The sequence below is a fragment of the Microcebus murinus genome, chromosome 19 (assembly GCF_040939455.1).
Source record: "Microcebus murinus isolate Inina chromosome 19, M.murinus_Inina_mat1.0, whole genome shotgun sequence".
Classification (NCBI taxonomy): Eukaryota; Metazoa; Chordata; class Mammalia; order Primates; family Cheirogaleidae; genus Microcebus; species Microcebus murinus.
The window spans coordinates 38,960,293-38,981,619 of NC_134122.1; the positions used below are offsets into that span (position 1 = coordinate 38,960,293).

Sequence of the window (21,327 nt, forward strand, 5' to 3'; positions counted from 1 at the left end):
AACCTTTGAGACAGCTCCCTTGAGAGGTGGAGCTTAATCGCCTCCCTTTGGGTGTGGGCAAGACATAGCTATTTGTAGCTAATGAACAGAGTAAAGCAAAGTGACAGTGCAGGACTTCAGAGGCCAGGTCATAAAAGGCATGGTGGCCTCTCTCAAGATCTCTCTCTTCCTCCCTGCCTCCCTCTACACTTGCTCTGCGGGCAGGCAGCTGCCACACTGTTAGGACGCTCCCCAGTGAAGGCCCCAGCCCCCCATGCGAGGGAGCATTGCTCAAAGCGGCTCCCCAGCCCCAGCCGAGCCTGCAGCCCACCGCAGCCCTGGCCGCCAGCTCGCCCTCTCAGCGTCCTTGAACCAGGACCACCCAGCTAAGCCCCTCCTGTCTCCCTCACCCACAGTCACTGTGAAATAATATTTGTGGTTTCAAACTGCCATATTTCAGGGTAAATTGTTGCATGGTAACAGATAATTCAGACAAAGGAAAGAAAGAGGAAAACGTGGAGTCAGGGTGGGGACGTGGTCTTTTCTTTTAGCTTTGATTTCTCATTCACTTCCTCCCCTCCCCTCCTCCCCCAACATCTTTGCCTACGCTAAGGGCAGTGGCTGCAGGAAGAAAGGAAGATGGCAGGCACAGCATCCAGCCTGCCCGTTGCCCACTTCTCCCACCACCGCACACCCTGGTAGACACAGGCTTACCTGGTCACCTCCTACGCCTCTGCCAGACGCCATCCCCAGCCCTGCTCAGGTCTACACACCTGTCACTTCGTGGGTTCGATTCAAGGTGCTGCTTGGGAGGGAAGCCGAAGCCTGATCCTGAACGCAGGCAAGAAAGCACGTGACTACCCGGTCCCGGCACGGTCGGCCAAGGCTGTTCCTCCACCCAGCAGTCCTGGACTGAGCATCCAGATGAGGCTTTAGTTTTGGAGAACAAATCCTGGGCATCCCCTCAAACTCCCCATTCCAGTTCCCACCTTCTCTCGCTGAGTCTGGCATCCCAGTGCTGGCTCCGTGGCCCTATTCTACTCCTGCCCTCCGGCTTCTTCCTAGCCTCTCCCGGGTTCTCCCCCACCTGCGTCTGGACTTCAGCTTCCCAGCGCCCCACGCGCACTTGGCTCAGCGGTGGGGATTCAGCGTCTCCCATTATGTTGGCTGATAATTCCCCAGCAGGGAGCCTCGTGGAAGGAGGACACTGGGAATGGGGGAGATTCCTGAGGGGCCTGGAGAATGCAGATGCAGGAGGCCGGCAGACAATGTGGACTCTGGATTTGATGCCTGCGCCAGGACCTTTCATGCCCATATGTGGTTTGAGGCCAGAAATGTCAGCATTGTTTTAAAGGTGTTTGTGTACCTCAAACTGCCACCTTGATGATGTCTTGTATGACAATGACACAGAAGAGGAAACTCTTGCTTGTTTTTACAAATGAGAGAATTCTCCTTTATTTGTGAATGGTGGCAGCAACTGGGAGATGCAGGGGTTGAGGTCTCCGGTCATCTGTGACCTCCCCCAAAATCTTCAGGGGACAGTGCATCCCATTTGTGTGCAACCAGAGGATACTTTTTTGTGGGTCCCATAAGTAATTGTCTGCAGCGGACATGCTGGGACTTCCACTGTCGTCCCTTATGCAGCTGAGCATCCTAAAAACAAGGTTACTCATCCTAATAGCTTTGTCAATTTCAAAAACTGCTACAGTGTCTATCCCTTCAAGCTTGCTAAACTACCAGGACCAGCTTCTGGAGCCAGAGCATTTAGGTAACCAAAATGATTTGCTAAGCTCACTGAATCCTGGAAGTTAAGAAGTCAACAGGTATTGTGCTATGAGCTGGAGATAAGAACCATCCTTCTAAATAGCTTAAAAATCATTTAGTACCTAGGGCTCTTTAACCCTCATCTGTGAAGGAGGCAGGAACCAAGCCTGGAGTCTTGGGATGACACTGTCCTCCTGTCCATGCTATGAGTGGGCAGGACCCACATTGGGTGGATGAGACCTCTTGACAGTGGCACAAGCCCTGCCACTAAGTCAGTCAGCCCCCTGGCATGGGACCCCAGGGTACCCCCTTCAGGCCGGTCTAGAAGCCAGATCTAGGAAATAAGAGAAACTAAGTTAAGTGCTTTTCTACAACAAAGAACATTGTTAAAGTTTTAGTGTAATCATTTCCAGAAACATTTTTTTAAAACTGTAGTGATTATCTCTTCTGTTTTCAGCACTGCTGGGATGGGGACCTTGTTTTTTGGGGAGGTCACTCTTGGAGCCCAGCTGCCATGGCCAGCATCGGCAGCCGAATTTGTGAGTGATGAGCCTCAGGTGGCTCCAATCAGCCTTTTAGCTGTCCCAACTAATGCCACCTGCCACTGTCCCCACTGAGCCCTGCCCAGGTTGCAGATTGGTGAGCAGATCAAATGACTGCTGATGTTTTAAGCCCCTAAGTGCAGGCTGGTTTGTTACTCAGCAGTAGGTAAGTGGAATGCCCTTCAAACCACTCTGATCATAAAGTTTATCTACCCCGCTATTTAGGGGAAACCCACTTCTCATCTGTCAGCAAATCCAGTTGATTCTGCCTTCAAAATATATCCAGAATCCAACCACTTCCCTCCCTACCCCCTCTCCAAGGCTCTGTCGTCTTTCAGGATTGTGACAACAGCCCCTAAGTCCTCCCTGTGTCTAGGTCTTGCCCCTCTACCCTACTCTCCATGAGTCTTTAGCAGTTCCAGGGTCTCTTTTGAGTAATTCTTGTGCCTGGTCCCTTAATGGCATCATGTCCCACTCAGAGTGGGGAAAAAAGTGCTTTCCACAGCCCCCATACTCTGCCCGGCACCACCCCTTTACTCACTCCTCACTCACCGTGCTGTGCCCCCTGCCTCCGCCCAGCATTCTCCAACCTCAGAGTCCTTATTCTCCCAGAAGGCTCCTCCCCTAGGTACCCACAGCCTTTGCTCCCTCCCTCTTCCCTTCAGGTCTCTGCTCACGTGTCTCCTTCTGGAAGAGTCTCACCACCACCCTACCCTGATCCAACCCAGCATGCCTGACCCCTTGCCATCTGTCTCCCACTGTACTCCCCACCCCTGGTATGTATTTATCAGCCACAAGCAAGTATTGCTCCACGAGAGCAGAAACTCTGCCTCTTTACTGCTGCTTCCCCAGGAACCAGAACTGCACCTGGAACTAAGCGGCGTGCAATGAATATTTGCAGAGCAGATGTATGAATGAATGAATTCCTTTGAAACTGATGCCAAAGGGCACTGTCAACACAGAGGTGAGTGAGTCAGAATAGTCCCACCTTTGTTCCTCCTCCCTGAGGATAGTTTTTGTTTTTTTTTTAAATACACAACACAGCACAACTTGAACTCTTTAAAAGAAAATCCATCAACAAGTTAATGACAAGGAAAATACTAAGGATCTTCCTCACTGCTGGACATGCTCAATTATTTAGTAAAACATTTAGAAAAATACCCTGCACCTTCCTTCTGCCTCTAGGCTTCCTGACATTTCTTGAAGATGTTAGATCTAAACAACACTCAAGACAATTATTTCACTGAACTGAACACTTATATTAATAAATATAATCTTGATGGAGGTGACCTTCGAGGTAGAATAGTGTACACTGAAGTCGCCTAGACTTCCTGCTGCTTTTGAAATCACTTCTTATGCTAAGTGTAAAATATGTACGATTTTATCTGTGTTAAGAAAGAAAAGTCACAAAATTAAATTACAGTTATAGCTTATCTTATGCACAGGCCATTTTTCTTTTAACAACTAGAAGACGTTTTTAATCACATAAGAAATTCATATACCTTATAGAAAAATTAGAAAACATAAATTCAAAAGAAAATCATGCCAGGTGTGGTGGCTCATGCCTGTAATCCTAGCGCTCTGGGAGGCCAAGACGGGTGGATTGTTTGAGCTCAGGAGTTCGAGGCCAGCCTGAGCAAGAGCGAGACCCCCGTCTCTCCTAAAAATAGAAAGAAATTATATGGACAACTAAAAATATATATTAAAAATTAGCTGGGCATGGTGGCACATGCCTGTAGTCCCAGCTATTTGGGAGGCTGAGGCAGGAGGATCACTTGAGCCCAGGAGATTGAGGTTGCTGTGAGCTAGGCTGACACCATGGCACTCTAGCCTAGGCAACAGAGTGAGACTCTGTCTCAAAATAAATAAATAAATAATAAAAAGAAAATCATAATAATTCAAATTCTCGGCTCTCAGAGATAATTATTACCATTTTGATGCATATCCTTTTTACCATTTTGTCAAGGTATCCATCCACATAGTCATATTTTTCCTTATTAAAATGGAACCACAACAAAGCAACTGCTTGAAGTCTCTGTTTAAAGTCCGCTTTTCCTTTTAACACACAGGAATACTTCAAAGACGGGTAGAGCCTTTACAAGTCCTGAAAGGGGGTTCTCACTTCTTCCCATACACAAATGTGCATTGCATCTTTAGGGAAAAGATCTCAACACACAGCTCAGGACATCTGGCTCCCCGTCTGCATTCAGCAGAGCATTAGATGACAGGACCTTGGATAGAGACTTTCATTCTCAGAGCCTTCCTTGTCCTGTCTGTTAAAATAGGACAGACAATTACTAAAGCTAGGCACAGGTGAACTCTGTGGCTTCTCCTCTTGGGTGCCGAGATGTTAAGGAATAGAAAATGACAGAGTATTTTCAGGTGAGGCATCGCACTACCACCCCTAGACTCATTAAAGATGTTCTAGAAACTGCTGAAGCCCAGGACACCCTAGATCCCAGCTGCATTTACTCAAAAGCTAGTGAGCATTCTTGCAGAAAATGCCATTCATTCATTCATTCACTCATTCACATACTCACTCAACAAAAACCCATTCAATACCAATCCTGTGAAGTGCTAGGGAGAAAAGAGTTAGAAAGGCTTGCCTGATACTTGCCTTCATGGAACTGAAGTCTATCTGAGCTTGGTGGTGCATGCTTGTAATCCCCGCTATTCAGGAGGCAGAGGCAGGAGGATCTCTTAAACCCAGGAGTTCGAGTCCAGCTGGGCAACATAGTGAGACCCCATCTTGCTATGACCAGGAAATCCATGAAAAGCTTCATGGAAGAAATGACACCCTCAATCTTTGAAGAAAGAACAGGGTATCAGAGCACAATGATTACAGAACAAGGTTGGAGAAGGATGTTAATGAGATGTGAGGAAAGGATGTTTGTTTAAGGAAGAGAAAGCTACCTGCGCAAAACCCACAGCATGTCTGGAAATGAGTCATTCTGAAGCACCGGAACATGGTGTGGAGTGTGCCCCACCAGCTCAGGTGGGGCAGAGAGCAGGGTGGCTGGGCCTGCAGAAGGAGGGGTGCCGGCTTTACAGCCAGATAATGCAGGCTCCACCTAAACTCGCCACTCACTCTCCGGGGGGGCCTTAAACTAGCCAGACCCCAGCTCTGAGCCTCTCCTTATCTCCAAAATGGGAATCCTGAAACCCACTCCTTGTAGGGTTTTTCTAAGGATTAGGGAGCATGAAAAGTGCCCACCTGTAGAAGACATTCAATATGACAATGAGTTATCAATATTAAAGTAAGTTGGAGTCAGATTATAGCTGGCATGCTAAAGAGCTTTTATCCTGTGAGCAATTGGGAATTACACCCATAGGTTTGTGTGTTACAGAGCTCTTTGTGGGCCTGACTGCTAATTAACCTTGGAGCCTCCTGAAGTTCTATCTAGAATATTCTGTGTAAATGAATATGTGTGCTTTACTGGAGGAAGGGTCCCTAGTTTTCATTAGGTCTCAGAGAGCCTGTGACCCCATAAAAGTTGAGAACCACAGCCAAAGGGAAGGCTATGTTGGACAAGATGGGATGGGCAGGAAGGGGAGATGGCAGGGAAAAGGAGATCCCATAGTGTAAAAATATTTGAGCCTACCTGGGGAGAGGACCACAGAGGGAGAAACTGCAGCCTTCTGCCAACAGCTGCGTGGGTGACCCATCTTGGAAGTGGGTCCTGCAGCCCCAGTCTTAAACCTCAAGTGACTGCAAATTCAGCCAACATCTTGACTACAACCTCACAAAAGACTCCAAGCCTTAAAGTCTTTCAAATGGCCTAAAAAGAGAGAAAGAGAGAAAACACAAGCCATAAGCACCCAATTAAGTATCTCTAGATTCTTGACCCATAGGTACTGTATAAAATAATAAATGTTTATCATTGTAAGCACCTCGTTTGGGGGTAATTTGTTACAGAGCAAAAGATAACTGATACATTCCTCTAACTTACTACAACTCTATTCCTGGGCACCACTTCTTTTGGTTCATTTGAGAATTAAGTTTTCATGATAAACTCCTTTATAATATTTCCACTCATAGACCCAGGCAAACCGACTTCAGAGCCTCGCTCTTAATCACTCCCATCTACTCCCTCCCACTGTCCTTTAGGTAATAATGTAACATTGTACAGTGCTGTACAATGAACAAAATTTTTTTATATACATAATCACACTCCATCCCCATAGTTTTCCTACTCCCACCTTGGTATAGGAAAACAGTTACTGTTGTGTTTCTCCATTTTGCAGTTCATAAAACTGAGGCTCACAAAAATTGCAACGATTTGTCCAAGCTCACACAGGTGCTAAGTGGTAGCTGGGACTCAAACCAGGTCTTCTGACTCAAAATCCCAGGCTCTTCCTATATGAGTCTGCTTGGGCTGCCCTGACAAGGCAGCACAAATCTGGCAGTTTAGACAGTAGAAACTTATTGTCTCACAGTTCTGGAGGCCAAAAGTTTGAGATAAGGTGTTGACAGGGTTAGAACCTTCTGAGGGCATCCAGAAAGAACCAGTTCCACAGCCCTTTCCTAGGTCTGGCGGTTGCTGGCAGTGCTTGCACGTGCCTTGGTGTGTAGATGCATTGCTCCAACGTCTGTCTCCATTGTCACATGGCCTTCTCTCCCAGTGTGTCTCACTTCTCCTCTTATGAGGCTACCAGTCCTGTTGGGTTAAGGACCCACCCTACTGACCTCATCTTTTTTTTTTTTTTGAGACAGAGTCTCCCTTTGTTGCCCAGGCTACAGTGAGTGCCGTGGCATCAGCCTAGCTCACAGCAACCTCAGTCTCCTGGGCTCAAGCAATCCTGCTGCCTCAGCCTCCCGAGTAGCTGGAACTATAGGCATGTGCCACCATGCCCGGCTAATTTTTTCTATATATATTAGGTGACCAATTAATTTATTTCTATTTATAGTAGAGGCAAGGTCTCGCTCTTGCTCACGCTGGTTTCGAACTCCTGACCTCAAGCAATTGGCCCACCTTGGCCTCCCAGAGTGCTAGGATTACAGGCATGAGCCACCACGCCCAGCCTAGTGACCTCATCTTAACTTTGTAATAATATCTGCAAAGACTTTTTTTTTTTTTTTATTTGCCTAGAAGTGGAGGATGCAAAGACTTTTTAAAAGACTTTTCCAAATAGGGCCACTTTCACAGGTATGGGGGCTTAGGAGTTTAAGGTATCTTTTTGGGTGGGACACAGTTCAACCTATAGAACTTCCATAAATTATACTCCCCCTTAGCACATTATGTATAGAGCATCACTAGACTGGGCCTAAACTGTGAAATCTTGGAATCATCCTGTTGGCACCAGTTTTCTGGGTCACATCCCACAGCCCGGGAAACTCACATTCTGGGAGAGTGCATCAGTGAATCCACCAGGGGGCACCATGGGACCAGAACATAACTCGAGAATACCGGTGGTTGCATTAAATTCCCGTAATTTGTTCCTTAACTTTATTTCTTAAATTAGGAACTTTAAATTTGATAACCCAGAGAAAGGCAAGGATTTCCTGATTATTCAATCACGGATTTCCAAGCATCTTTAAAACTCATTGCCCCCAATCCTGCCCTCCCCCAGTGTGTAGTAGTAAATTACTGCTGGATCCACCAGACCCGTGGATCGCTCCGAATGCCAGGGAGAGCTAAATTAGAGGGTCAGAAGCTCCCCACTGGGTCTCATATTCATGTAAGTGCATGCCTGTAAGTTGAAGAGTAGGATGGCCGAACTCTCCAGGGCTAAGGTCAACCTCCTGCCTCTGGGAGGTCATTTTCAACTCTAAGCAAAGCTGCACAAGAAGAGAAATCGGCATCAGACTGCCACTTCCTTGTTGGCCCGTCTCTCCTCCTGTCCTTCCTGCCCAAACACATGTCCCACAAGCCACACTGCACACCAGGTCCCAAAGAGCCCCCACGTTCCAAAACCACGTCTCCTACAAAATTTCCAGTTCCCTTAAAATGTCCAGCTCCCTTCCTCCAACTACTGAGCAAGGAAAGGCCTCTCCTGAATGCAATGAGAAATTCTTTCAGAATGATCAAGGAGTGGCTGGGAGGAAAACTCACAGAGCAGCCAATCCTGCCGAGTGGGGAATCTGCTCCTTGGGACACCGGAGATGATTTAAAGGCTCAACACACTCTCTCCATGGGTATCCTTACGGTGTCCCTACAAATGGGGCCAGCACTCGTTCATTCATTCATTCATTCATTCATTCCACAAATATTCGTTGGGCACCTAAAATGTGCCCGGCACTAAGGCAGGTGCCAGAGGAGAAAACAAAAAAAGACAAATGAGAACAATGAAGCTCAGGTCTCCTCTCTCACAGACTTTTGCCCAGGCAGGAGTGCAGTGGCATCCTCATAGCTCACTGCAACCTCAAACTCCTGGGCTCAAGCAATACTCCTGCCTCAGCCTCCCAAGTAGCTGGGACTAGAGGCGTGTGCCACAATGCCCGGCTAATTTTTCTACTTTCGGTTGAAATGGGGTTTTGCTATTGTTGCTCAGGCTGGTCTCAAACTCCTGGCCTCAGATGATCCTCCTGCCTCAACTCTTCCAAAGTACTAGGATTATAGGTGTGAGCCATCCTGCCCAGCTGGTTCTTAGAGAATTGTGGCAGGGAGGTAAACAAATAAACAAACAAAAAGGAACTGAACATATTGTGCTTTAAGAAGGAAATCAACCATCTCAACTGAGAGAATCAAAGAAAAGTTGTGAGTCAAGATCCTCCCTAAGAAAGGTGAGAGAGGCCAGGCATGGTGGCTCACACCTGTAATCCTAGCACTCTGGGAGGCCAAAGCACGAGTATTGTTTGAGCTCAGGAGTTCGAGACCAGCCTGAGCAAGAGCGAGACCCCCGCCTCTACTATAAATAGAAAGAAATTGGCCAAACAGCTAAAATTAGAAAAATTTAGCCAGGCACAGTAGCTCATGCCTTAAGTCCCAGCTACTCGGGAGGCTGAGGCAGGAGGATTGCTTGAGCCCAGGAGTTTGAGGTTGCGGTGAGCTAGGCTGACCCTATGGCACTCGAGCCCAAGCAAGAGGATAAGACTCTGTCTCAAAAAAAAAAAAAAAAAAAAAAAGTGAGAGAATGCAGAGGGAGGGTGAAACTCAGGAAAGAGCAGGGGGGGCAATGGTAAAGCCCCCCTTTCCACTGTTTTTGGAGGAGGCTCTTGCTTGCTGAATTTTGGTTGCTTCCTTTGGCCAGGAAGCAGCTCTGGCTGACTGAAGGAATGCATGCATGACTCCTGCAGGGAAGGGGAGTGGACTACTAAAACAATGTCTATAGCTTAAAATGTAGCCCGTGGTATGTTTCTAACCCCCATATATTTCTACCTGAGTAAGACCAGAGAAGTATCTCTGAGCAAGACCTCTTCACTACTCAGACATAAGATTTTCTCACCCACTGCACTTAATGCTCTATTCAACCTCTGCTGCTCTCTGTTTCATTTCCCACAAGCAGCAGTGCCTGTATCCTTTAGAAACAAAACCATTGCTCAACCTACAACAAGATTTCTCCAAATTTGGGATCCACTGCATTAGAAACACCTGGGGTGCTTGTTAAAAGTGATGGCTTCCTGGGCCCTAACCCAGACTCTGCGAATCAGACTCTCTGGAGCTGGGATCTGGGAATCTGCACTTCTAGCAGCTCCCCCGGGTGATTTGCGTGATGTTCTACAGTTTGAGAATCTGTAGAAATTTGTGCCTTACTTCTGACCAGGGCCTACACAGACACAAAGCATTATTGTTGTACTGTTTATGATTTTGTGGGACATGTTGGTGATGGAAAGTGTTATAGACTACATTGTATACTCCCTAACATGTCCCCAAAACAAACAAAAAAAAATATGTGGAAGTCTTAACCCTCAGTATCTCAGAATGTGACCTTATTTGGAAATAGGGTCACTCCGGATGTAGTTAGTTAAGATGAAGCCATCAGGGTGGTCCCTAATCTAGTACAACTGGTGTCCTTATAAAAAGGTAAATTTTGGACACAGACACATATAAGATACTGGGCTATAAAAACAATAGACACCTTCCAGCTTCTGTTTACTGCTTGTTTGCTAACCGCAAGGCATTATGAGTACATTATGGGATGCAGAGGAGAAAGACAAAGAACGCAGAAACTGGAGTCTCTCAGCTAGAACCCGGAACAGGTTAGAGCCTATCAGGGGCAAGATAAAGTAAGAATCACTGTGGGGGCGGATGCATGACCAGTATGAAAACAACTTTGCTATAAAAAGGTCACTAGCACACAAAGGGGGGATCCCTGCCTGAAGAAGAGGCCACTGTGCTGGCACTCTGGGTGTTCAGACCCTAGCTCGAGCTAAACAATAAAACTCCTTTTGATAATTATAGCCTTGGTGACTCTGTCTCTCTGTCCTGCAGCCCTGCAAATCTCCAATATAACACACACACACACACACACACGCACAAAGAATGCCATGTGAAGATGAGGAAAAAATAGGAATGGTGCTTGCTGAGAACATCAAAGATGGCCAGCAAAGCCCCAGAAGCCAGAAGAGAGACCTGGAACAGATTCTCCGGCAGAAGGAACCAACCCTGCGGACACTTCGACCTTGGACTTCTAGCCTCCAGAACTGTGAGACGGTACATCTCTGTGGTCAAGCCACCCAGTTTGTGGTACTTCGTGGTAGCAGCCCCAGCTATCTAATGCAGGAGGTGACATGGTGAAATGTCACATCCTGCTGGCCTGACAGCTAGTCCACACAATTTCAGGGAAAGGGAGAGAAATTCTAATGGCTCTGACCTAAATCTCTCTCTCCTGCAAAGTTGAAGGGAACATCAATAAACCCCGGAAACTCCTTCTATTAGGCCTCATTAGTCTTCCATTAAAGAGCACATTTCACTAAGCAGATGGATGGAAATGGTATTGGCTACTGTCTGGGCCTAAATAAAGAGCTGGTGGAACACAAACGGAGACGCATAAGAGGGCAGGAAGGACAAGAATTCTAGAGATGGAGGGTTCAGTGGGTGATCTTTGCAGTGGGAAAATCCCCACCCTAATCTCATGGAGCATACTATGTTTTCCCATGTGAAAGCCAATAATCCTCTATCAAAAATTCTAGGCCGGGCGCGGTGGCTCACGCCTGTAATCCTAGCACTCTGGGAGGCCGAGGCGGGCGGATTGCTCGAGGTCAGGAGTTCGAAACCAGCCTGAGCACGAGCGAGACCCCGTCTCTACTATGAATAGAAAGAAATTAATTGGCCAACTAATATATATATATATATATAAATTAGCCGGGCATGGTGGCACATGCCTGTAGTCCCAGCTACTCGGGAGGCTGAGGAAGAAGGATTACTTGAGCCCAGGAGTTTGAGGTTGCTGTGAGCTAGGCTGACGCCACGGCACTCACTATAGCCTGGGCAACAAGCGAGACTCTGTCTCAAAAAAAAAAAAATTCTAAAAACCAGCCCAGAAAGGGCTGCATAAGGGCATGAGAGAACTTCCAGGGGTGACAGAAAATTTCTATAGTGTGACAGTTGTGGTTGTTGCACAACCACGTACATTTGTCAAAATTCATTGAATTGTACACTTAAAATTGGCGAATTTTGTTATATGTAAATCATACTTCAGTAAAGCTGATCAGAATATTTAAATCAACCCATAAAAGAAAACATCAGTTAAATATATTTGGTGGTGATCACATAGAAAATCCAAAAAGGAAAAAAAAAAAAGCATTTGTTTTGTAAACCATCTTTTTTTAACAAGAAACCAGGCTGAAAACAGACCATTTGATTAGAAATCCAGTATGGAAAAGAAACAGAAAAGTTTTTAAAAGATAATTCTATGGCACCTTTATCAGAATATGAGGGGAAACACATGCATTTTAGTATCCTCAGATAGTTAATCTGATACATAAAATATGACTAACAAGAAAAGGGGAACCAGAAAATCCTTTTCCTGAACACAGAACAAAAACTTAAATGACTCTCATGTATGATGTCTGGGTATACGTGCTGTTAAACACAGACAAAGGCTGAGAATCACCACCATTAGAGCTGATGGAAGATGTGCTGCTAACTTTCAAATTAAAAGCTGAAGGTGGGAATTGCCATGTCACTGAACTAAGAAATATGCCCACAACTCTAGCATTTGATTTAACATTGTATAATATTACATCAAACATTTATAACACATTCCTGTTAGATAAATAAAAGTCTACATGCTTTGGGGGATGAGAAGCTCAAAAACTTGAGTTTAAAAAAAACAACAACAAAAAAAAAGAAATAAAAAAAAAGAAAAAGAAAAAGAAAAGAAAAGAAAAGAAAAGAAAAAAAAACACTTGAGTTTAGTATTGGAGAACTGGATGTTAACTTCAGTATTATTTTCTACCTTAAAGCTAACCTGAGCTTATGCATGATATATAGAAATTCTCGGGGAATTTTTTTCCATCACATGCACATCTCACCCTCGTCTCTATATTTATGTGGCACAACAGTGCAAGGAAGAAAGCTAGTGGGATGTCCCCCTTGACTGTGAAAAACGGGAACAAGGAGAGCTGTCTGGCCAGAGGTCCTAAGGGTCCAAGGAAGTTACATAAAGCACCCAGAATAGGCCTGGCTCAGCAGGGCACTATTTGCCTTAGGTTTTCTTGCATTAAACAATTCAATGCCTTTTGAAATCACACCTCTGCATTTTGGACATTTTTATACTGCATTTTTTTTTTCTCTCTTACACATTATAGATGAAAAGGAGAGGTGTCAAGTCTGGTTTGCTATTAAAGAAAAATTCTAACATTGAAACATACTAGCTGTGAGAACTGGGGCAAAACAGATAATCCATCTGGACCACTGTTTCCTCATCTGTAAAATGGAATAACACCTACCTCATAAGTTTGTTGTAAGGGTTAGGTTTTACAGTACTTGAAAAGCACTTAGCACTATACCTAGTACTTATTAAGTACTCAATATATATGTTGAGCAGTGTTAAGTGCTACGGAGGGGAAGGAACAAAGCAGGGGGTAGATGAGTGCTGGGGAATGAAGTGCTGGGATGGTGCTATTTTACCTAAGAAAGAGGAGGAGGCTTCCCTGATAAGGTGCCCCAGGAGTAGAAAACATGGGAGCTGTGAGGTCATGTAGGATCTGGAAAGAGAGCATTCCCAAAGAGCAAAAAGCACATGCCAAGGCCCTGAAGCCAAAGCCTGCTTGATGTGTTCAAGAAACAGCAAGAAGGCCCATGTGATCAGAGCCAAGAGAATGAGAGAGTAGGAGGGGGAAGGGGAGGAAGGGGCACAGACCTTGGAGGCCGCTGTGGGCAAGATGAGGGTTGTGAGCAGGGGGCCTGATGAGACTTCTATTTCCCTTCCCTCCCCCAACACTGGCTGTTTTAAAGGAGAGCTGTTCCTTATTTTTGTTTCCATTTTCTTTTTTCTTTTTTTTTTGGAGACAGAGTCTCACTTTGTTGCCCGGGCTAGAGTGAGTGCCATGGCGTCAGGTTAGCTCACAGCAACCTCAATCTCCTGGGCTCAAGCAATCCTCCTGCCTCAGCCTCCCGAGTAGCTGGGACTACAGGCATGTGCCACCATGCCCGGCTAATTTTTTTCTGTATATATTAGTTGGCCAATTAATTTCTTTCTATTTATAGTAGAGACGGGGGTCTCGCTCTTGCTCAGGCTGGTTTCGAACTCCTGACCTTGAGCAATCCACGTGCCTCAGCCTTCCAGAGTGCTAGGATTACAAGTGTGAGCCACCACGCCCAGCCTTTGTTTCCATTTTAATAGGATTATTCTAGCAGCTGTGTTGAGAATAGACAGTAGGGAGACAAGCATGGAAGCAGGAAGGCCAGAGACTAGTTCCATTAATCGTGAGAAATCTCATAATTCAAAGATGCTGCTTTGAGTAAAATGCTTCTCCAAGGCCCACCAAAAAAAAAAAAACAACCTTAAAAAAGAGACCCGAAAGCATCAAGCTCTTTCCAAGTAACCTATCTGTATCCCAGAACAAAACTCAAAAATACTTGTAAAAATATTTATCTATTTTAATAGATATGTTAATATCTATCCAAATATTTATATATAATTTATAATTTAAACACACACACACACCCCAAAGTAAACTTATTTATTTATTTATTTTATTTTTGTTGAGACAGAGTCTCGCTTTGTTGCCCAGGCTAGAGTGAGTGCCATGGCATCAGCCTAGCTCACAGCAACCTCAAACTCCTGGGCTCAAGTGATCCTGCTGCCTCAGCCTCCCGAGTAGCTGGGACTACAGGCATGTGCCACCATGCCCGGCTAATTTTTTCTATATATATTAGTTGGCCAATTAAGTTCTTTCTATTTATAGTAGAGACGGCATCTCACTCTTGCTCAGGCTGGTTTCAAACTCCTGACTTTGAGCAATCCGCCTACCTCAGCCTCCCAGAGTGCTAGGATTACAGGCGTGAGCCACTGCGCCCGGCCTCAAAGTTAACTTCTTAATGTCTGGCAACCAATAAAAAATTCACTGGCATGTAAAGTAGGAAAAGACTGCTCAATATGAGAAGAAAAGTCAATCAATAGAAATTATCTCAGAAATAACTTAGATGGTAAAACTAATAGGAAATGACATTAAAAGCATTATTAGAACTGTGTTCCGCAGATTCAAGAAGCTAGAGGACAGACTGAGAATGGTACATGTTGAACACAAGACACAGACCCAGGTGCTAAAGTTGACTTCTGGAGATTAACTGTGATGCCTGAGAGGAAAAAAACACTGGATGGGATTAAAAGCAGACGAGATAGTGTGGGAAAGATTAGTAAATTTAAAGACACAGCAATAGAAATTATACTAAATAAAGCACAGAAAGAAAAAAGACTGACAAAAAATGAACAAAGCATGTTCATACACATTATGTGTATTTTACCACAATTGAGAGAAAGAATGAGCTGCTTAAAGCAAAAATAACAACACGTGTGGAGTATGTAACATATGTAGAAGTATGACAGCCACAGAGCACACATGCTGGGGGAGAATGGAGGTAAACTGTGTACTCTACATGAAGTGGCATTATATCACTTGGAGGTGAAATACCGTAAGTTAAAGACCTATACCATGCCTGAGTGTGGTGACTCATGCCTATAATCTCAGTTTGAGACAAGCCTGAGGTTCCATCTCCACACAAAGTAAACAAATTAACCAGGCATGGTAGTCCTGGCTACTTGGAAGGCTGAGGCAGGAGAATCACTTCAGCCTAGGATTTCAAGGGTGCAGTGAGCTATGATCGTACCACTCCACTCCAGCCTGGTCGACAGAGTGAGATCCCTGTCTCTAAGAAACAAAAACAAACAAAGTTGATTGTGGGGTGTGATGGCTTATACTTGTAATCCCAAAACTTTGGGAGGCTAGGGTGGGAGGATCACTTCAGGCCAGGAGTTTGAGATCAACCCATGCAACACAGCAAGATCCTATTGCTACCAAAAAAAAAAAAAAAAAAAATTTTTTTTTTTTTGGGACAGTCTCACTTTGTTGCCCAGGCTAGAGTGAGTGCCATGGCATCAGCCTAGCTCACAGCAACCTCAAACTCCTGGGCTCAAGCGGTCCTTCTGCCTCAGCCTCCCGAGTAGCTGGGACTACAGGCATGTGCCACCATGCCCGGCTAATTTTTTCTATATATATTAGTTGGCCAATTAATTTCTATTTATAGTAGAGATGGGGTCTCGCTCTTGCTCAGGCTGGTTTTGAACTCCTGACCTCAAGCAATCTGCCTGCCTCAGCCTCCCAGAGTGCTAAGATTACAGGCATGAGCCACTGCGACCGGCCAAAAATTTTTTTTTAATTAGCTGGGTTTGGTGGCACATGCCTGTAGTCATAGGTACTCTGGTGGGTGAGGCAGGAAGATCATCAATTGAGCCCAGGTGTTCAAGGCTGCAGTGAGCTATGATCACACCACTGCACCTGCACTCCAGCCTGGGCAACAGAACAAGACCCCTAGGCTAAAAAACAAACAAACAAAAAACCTACATTATAAACCCTAAAACTTACAAGAAGTTATTTCTAATAAGGAACAAAGAAGATAAAACCGAACCACAAAAATGCCTCTGTCCACTGAAAAGGCCTAGAAACAGTGGCACCTCCATAGCAGCAAACGCAAGTATACACATATATTAACAATTGTCAAAGTGTATACTTTAAATATGAGCACTTTTGTCCATTAAGTTCTTTCCATTAAAAGCAGATTGAGGCCAGGTGTGGTGGCTCACACCTGTAATCCTAGCACTCTGGGAGGCCAAGGTGGGTGGATCGTTTGAGCTCAGGAGTTTGAGACTAACCTGGACAAGAGTGAGATCCTGTCTCACTCTTGAGGCCCTGATGAGCTGAAGTCTTTCTGCCAGCGGGAGAGGGTAGGTAGTCTGAGAGAGAAATGACCTTGCCACGTGTAAATCACAGGTGTGTTGGGAGATCTTTATCACTGCAGCTAATCGAGCCCATTCTGACTAAATATTCCCTAATCACAGATGTGCCCCATCAAAGTACTTTTGTTTGGCAGAGGGAGGCAACCTGGCCCCGTGGCCTCTGAGGCCTCTTCCAACTTGAAGATGTGAGTTATAAGGCACAGGCTTCACCAGCCTGGGTGATTGAGCTTACATTTTCAAGCCTCCACCTGTATGTGCAGAACTTGGCTCCTTCTCAAGGTAAACCCAGGTATTTCTGAGTCCCCAAGAACTCAAATACAAGTCTACTCATGTTCTTCAACTTTAGCTACCAAGGAAAGTCACCATGCCACCAAGGCTGTGACCAGTGCCCTCTGCCAAGACTAGCTCCATGGACCCAAGTTGCCAAGCCCCAAGTGTCCTCCTTGGTCATAGAACGTAAGGTTCTGCCACATCCTTAAGCATGATGAAGGAGCAGGAAGCAAAGTACCGAATACTTGAAGGACTCCTCGACTTGGGAAGGAATGGGTAGGATCCAGTTTCAGCTGAAATAAATCCTTCTCCCTTTATTTTTTCCTTAGACAAATCTCCAACGTGCCTAGATTTCTGGATACCTGTCTTTACTTTGCCACAAACCTCTCCAAAAAGAGAAAGAGAAGATAACGGGAGAAAAATTAATTTTGCAATAAGTTTTCCTTACATGCAATCAGCAATATCTCAGAATCAAAGCAGTTTCTAAGACTATTTAGAAGAAATGTATTTTCTTTCAAAGAGCCAAAGTTACTGGCATGCAATGAATCTTCCATAGTATTATTTTATACTATGTCCCTGCTCCTTCAAATATTAGCTCTTTCATATTTTTTTTTCCTGTTTCTGATATTGACTTTACAATTGCAAACTAAATGAATGATCTCTTTGGGTGGTTTTCCCAAAACAGTCTTCCCCACAGGCCTAAGTCTTCATTTTCCACAAAATAGAAAACTGCTCACAGATTTGAAATGGCAGTGTAATTTTTATTGCTACCACCCTGTTTCAGGGAGCTCAGGGTCCATTTTCAGTCAATAATGCAAACTATATCACCGCACCCCGGTGCTTTCTTTTTTTAATTTTTAATTTATTTATTTTTTAGACAGAGTCTCACTCTGTTGCCCAGGCTAGCGTGTCATGATGTCAGCCTAGCTCACAGCAACCTCAAACTCCTGGGCTCAAGCAATCCTCCTGCCTCAGCCTCCCGAGTAGCTGGGACTACAGGCATGTGCCACCATGCCTGGCTAATTTTTGTATATATATTTTTAGTTGTCCAGCTAATTTCTTTCTATTTTCAGTAGAGACAAGGTCTCGCTCTTTATTCACAGCAGTTTCTGGCAGGAAGAAAACTTGGATCTACAGAATGGGAACAGTATTCAGGTGATGCTGTTTTTCTCCCCTTCTCCTGGGATCACTGTCTTTCCTCTGAAATGGTCTTAGTCAGAATCAATCTGCTATACTCAGGAACCTAAATCAAACCTAACATGTAGAAAGCCAAACAAGAAGACAACAATGTATCTGAGCCATTGATCAAAAAATATATACAAAGTAATTCTAGGAAATTTCAACTCTCACAATATATCAGCATGGGACCTTCTCTGTGATTTAGACGGACATTTTTTTGTTATCAGGATCAGAGAAAAAACTGAAGTGTGGATCCTAGGAGCCACTGGGGAAGAGGGAAGGTCTGGTGCCAATTTATGTGGAAAATGGAGCCAAATGGACTCAGAAAAATCAATGTGTGTACTGGCATTTTCCACACAGCCCAGGCCTCTTGGGAGCGTAGCCAAAGATATTTTTAGTATTCTACTAGGTATTACCAACAAGGTTGGGTCCTATGGGATGCGACATGGCCCTGGTCATGCTCAGGTGGACCAAACTCCCCACCAAAATCCTGTTTCCAGTGAAGGTTTATCTCTGTATTTCCCACAGAAGGGGATTCTGAACTGGGTCCCGATTCCTAACCTGGGGAAACACATCCCCAGCTCTGGGCCAGGAAATGCTCCTCGCCCCTAAGTCACATTGCCCTAAAAGGGGATAGAGAGAGGCCTTCATCTCTGGTCTTTTGAGGACTTTCCATTACCTTGCCATCTCACGTTTCTGTCATTTTGTCACAGACCCCCCGCCCAGCCCCACCGAGGGCCTGGCAGGTGTGCAGTGGAAGCTCGGCTGCCCAGCAGGTAGAGCCGCATTCCCACCCACGCGGCGGCCTCGGTGGACACCTGGACCTACGGAGGCACACATTAGCCAAGTTCTGGCGTGGATCCCAACAGCTTGGAGTTTTTTCCTGGCTTAGGGCCACAAATGACGACCGAAGACAAGGTGTTTACTATGGCGGGCCGGTGTGGCAAGAGGACTGCCTTCCTCCCAGGTGCAGGCACTTGGTCTCCTCTGTCCCAGAGCGGACCCCACCGTCCGCTGTCCTCCGTAATCCCCAAACCTGCCGCGCGCCCCCCTGCGCCCGCGCCCCGGATATCACGGCTCAGCCAGCCGCGCCCAGCAGCTCTCCGCGGGGCGCACCGCCCGGCGGGGCCCAGCAGGTGCACGTGCCGCTGCTGCGCGCCCCCGCCCGGGCTTCCCGCGCGCTCGCGCCCCCACCCAGGCTTCCCCGCGTGCACGCGCCCCGCCCCGGCTTCCCGTGCGCACGCGCGGCCGCGGGCGGCCCGGCCTCCTGGGCTCCGTCTCCCCCTCCCGGCTGGCCGGACGGGGTGCGGAGGGCCGTGCGCCTGCGCGGAGCGGGAGTCCGGCGGGGCCACAGCCGCGGGAGGCCGGCGGTTGCCGTGGGGACCGGCCGGGCCCCTCCCTCCTCCGGTCCCCCGCCCCACGCCTTTCCGCACCGAGACGGCTCGCGGACCCGGCCGAGCTGCACCGGTGCCCGGCGAGAGGCGGCCGCTCCCAAGATGTCGCAGACGGCCATGTCCGAGACCTACGGTACGGCCCGGCGGGCGCGGGGGCGCGGGGCGCCAGGGGGCGCGGGCCGGGCGGGGGCGCAGGCCGGGGACGTGCGGGCGCGGGGGGCGCGGGGTCCGGGTCTGCACCCCGGGCGCGCGGGCGCGGGCCCGGCCGTGCGCGGCCCATCGCCGGGAGCCGCTTCTGCAAGTTTGCTCCTGCTTTTTCTCCGCGCCTGCATTCTTGGCGTTTTCCTTTCCGAGTTTAATTTCAGTAGCTCGAGCTGGGGCAGCCAGACCGATGTTCGGTTCCAGCTGCGATGTTTTCCCCAGCGGGCGATGCGAAGGGCTTAGGGCGACGCCTGTATTTCAGTGTGTTCCGCAAATATTCCGGCTTGACCTTTCCTGGTTTGGAATTCCTTTCTTTGCTCTGGGATTACAGTGTGGAGTTTCTGACAGACTGATCCGTCTCTTCTTCCTCCGAGACCTCTTGCTTCGTTCCTCTCTCTGGTTCAGGGGTGTTTGGCCCTTTCTGGGTTGCATCGTGGCTATTTATAACGTTGTCTTTCCTCTTTTGTAAGACTGCAAACACCTTGGAAGCAGAGCCCTGTCTGTTTAATCTTTGTTTCCCTTACAGCACCCAGAGCTGGAGGGGCCGAACAAATATTTTTTGAATAAATGAAAGGTTTTCCACCCAATTCATATACTGTGTTGCTTTTTTTTTTTTTTTTTTTTTTTTTTTTAGCCTACGTGGCAAAAATAAACAACTTGTACTTTGTTATCAGGGTTGAGTAGATGTTTGCGTACCAGTCCGTAATCACTCTTTCAGATGTATGCATTCTCAGATGGAGACTCTGATTTGGAGTTTGATAGTCCCGGAGAGAGGCTCAAGTTCAAAAGTATGTAGCTCAAGCCAAATCGGTCTTGTCTCCGTCTGTCCTGGCATGCTGCTTCCTTCCCTCCAACAAATGCAGTGGAATGGCATTAGGAGAGCAGGCACCATGCTAGGAGGGCTTTACATACTGCAGGAACAGGACAGACGTGTCTCTGGTCTCTAGTGGGGAATACAGGATTAACCCAATTATGAATGAATAATTAAAAACCAGGCAAGAGTTCTGAAGGAATGTGATCTGTGAAAGTATGTTAGCAAGAAAGTTGATTGGGTGGTGAGGGAGGCATTAACAAGGCAGCATGGGAACAGCTGAGGCTGGTGGAAAAGGCAGTTCTGGAAAGGGAGTAGGTTGAGCACCAAGCTGGGCAGAGAGGGGAGGGGAAGGCAGGGAGGAGAGGGCCTTTAGGAAGGTTTCAGTCTCTGTCCTGAGAAAAATGGGAGCTCTTGGAAGGGTTGGCCCATGTTCCTCGACTCCTGTGACTAGTACTGGCCTGTTCTTGGTGACACTGGGCATGTCTGTTCCTAGAAGGCTTAGGAAATCCTCCCGTAAGTCACCGGCTTTGTCAGGACAAGTGTTGCAAATGCTCCTGTGAAATGCTAGTGCTCTGGTTCTTCCTGCAGGCAACCACGGTCAGAAGTGTTCTAAAGAAAGTATGTCTGTTAGTAATTTTTGTTAGTTTTGCACGTCTTTATTTCCAGGTGCTCCTTAGCCCATGCTTATTTCCTTTAACCTGCGGCAGGAGCACGAGGGAGGGATGAAAAGTCCAAATAAGAAAACCAAGTGGAGGTCGTGAATTAGGAAGAAAGTACTGGAAGAGTTTAGGAGAGAGGGCTTTTACATCTCATTTTTCTTATATGAAATTATAGCAGCCAA

General features: G+C 46.5%; 1 protein-coding gene across 2 annotated transcripts in view; it reads left to right on the forward strand.

Moving 5' to 3' along the window:
- The first annotated feature begins 19,356 nt into the window (after positions 1-19,356).
- RAB4A (RAB4A, member RAS oncogene family) overlaps positions 19,357-21,327 on the forward strand; it is a 33,891-nt gene continuing 31,920 nt past the window's right edge. The window contains exon 1 of one of the 2 annotated variants that reach the window (XM_012764339.2): positions 19,357-19,604. In XM_012764339.2, the coding sequence (XP_012619793.1) occupies positions 19,574-19,604 (31 nt within the window). In that variant the 5' untranslated portion in view covers positions 19,357-19,573. The remainder of the gene's footprint in view (positions 19,605-21,327) is intronic. The other variant, XM_075995448.1, reaches the window with a different exon arrangement.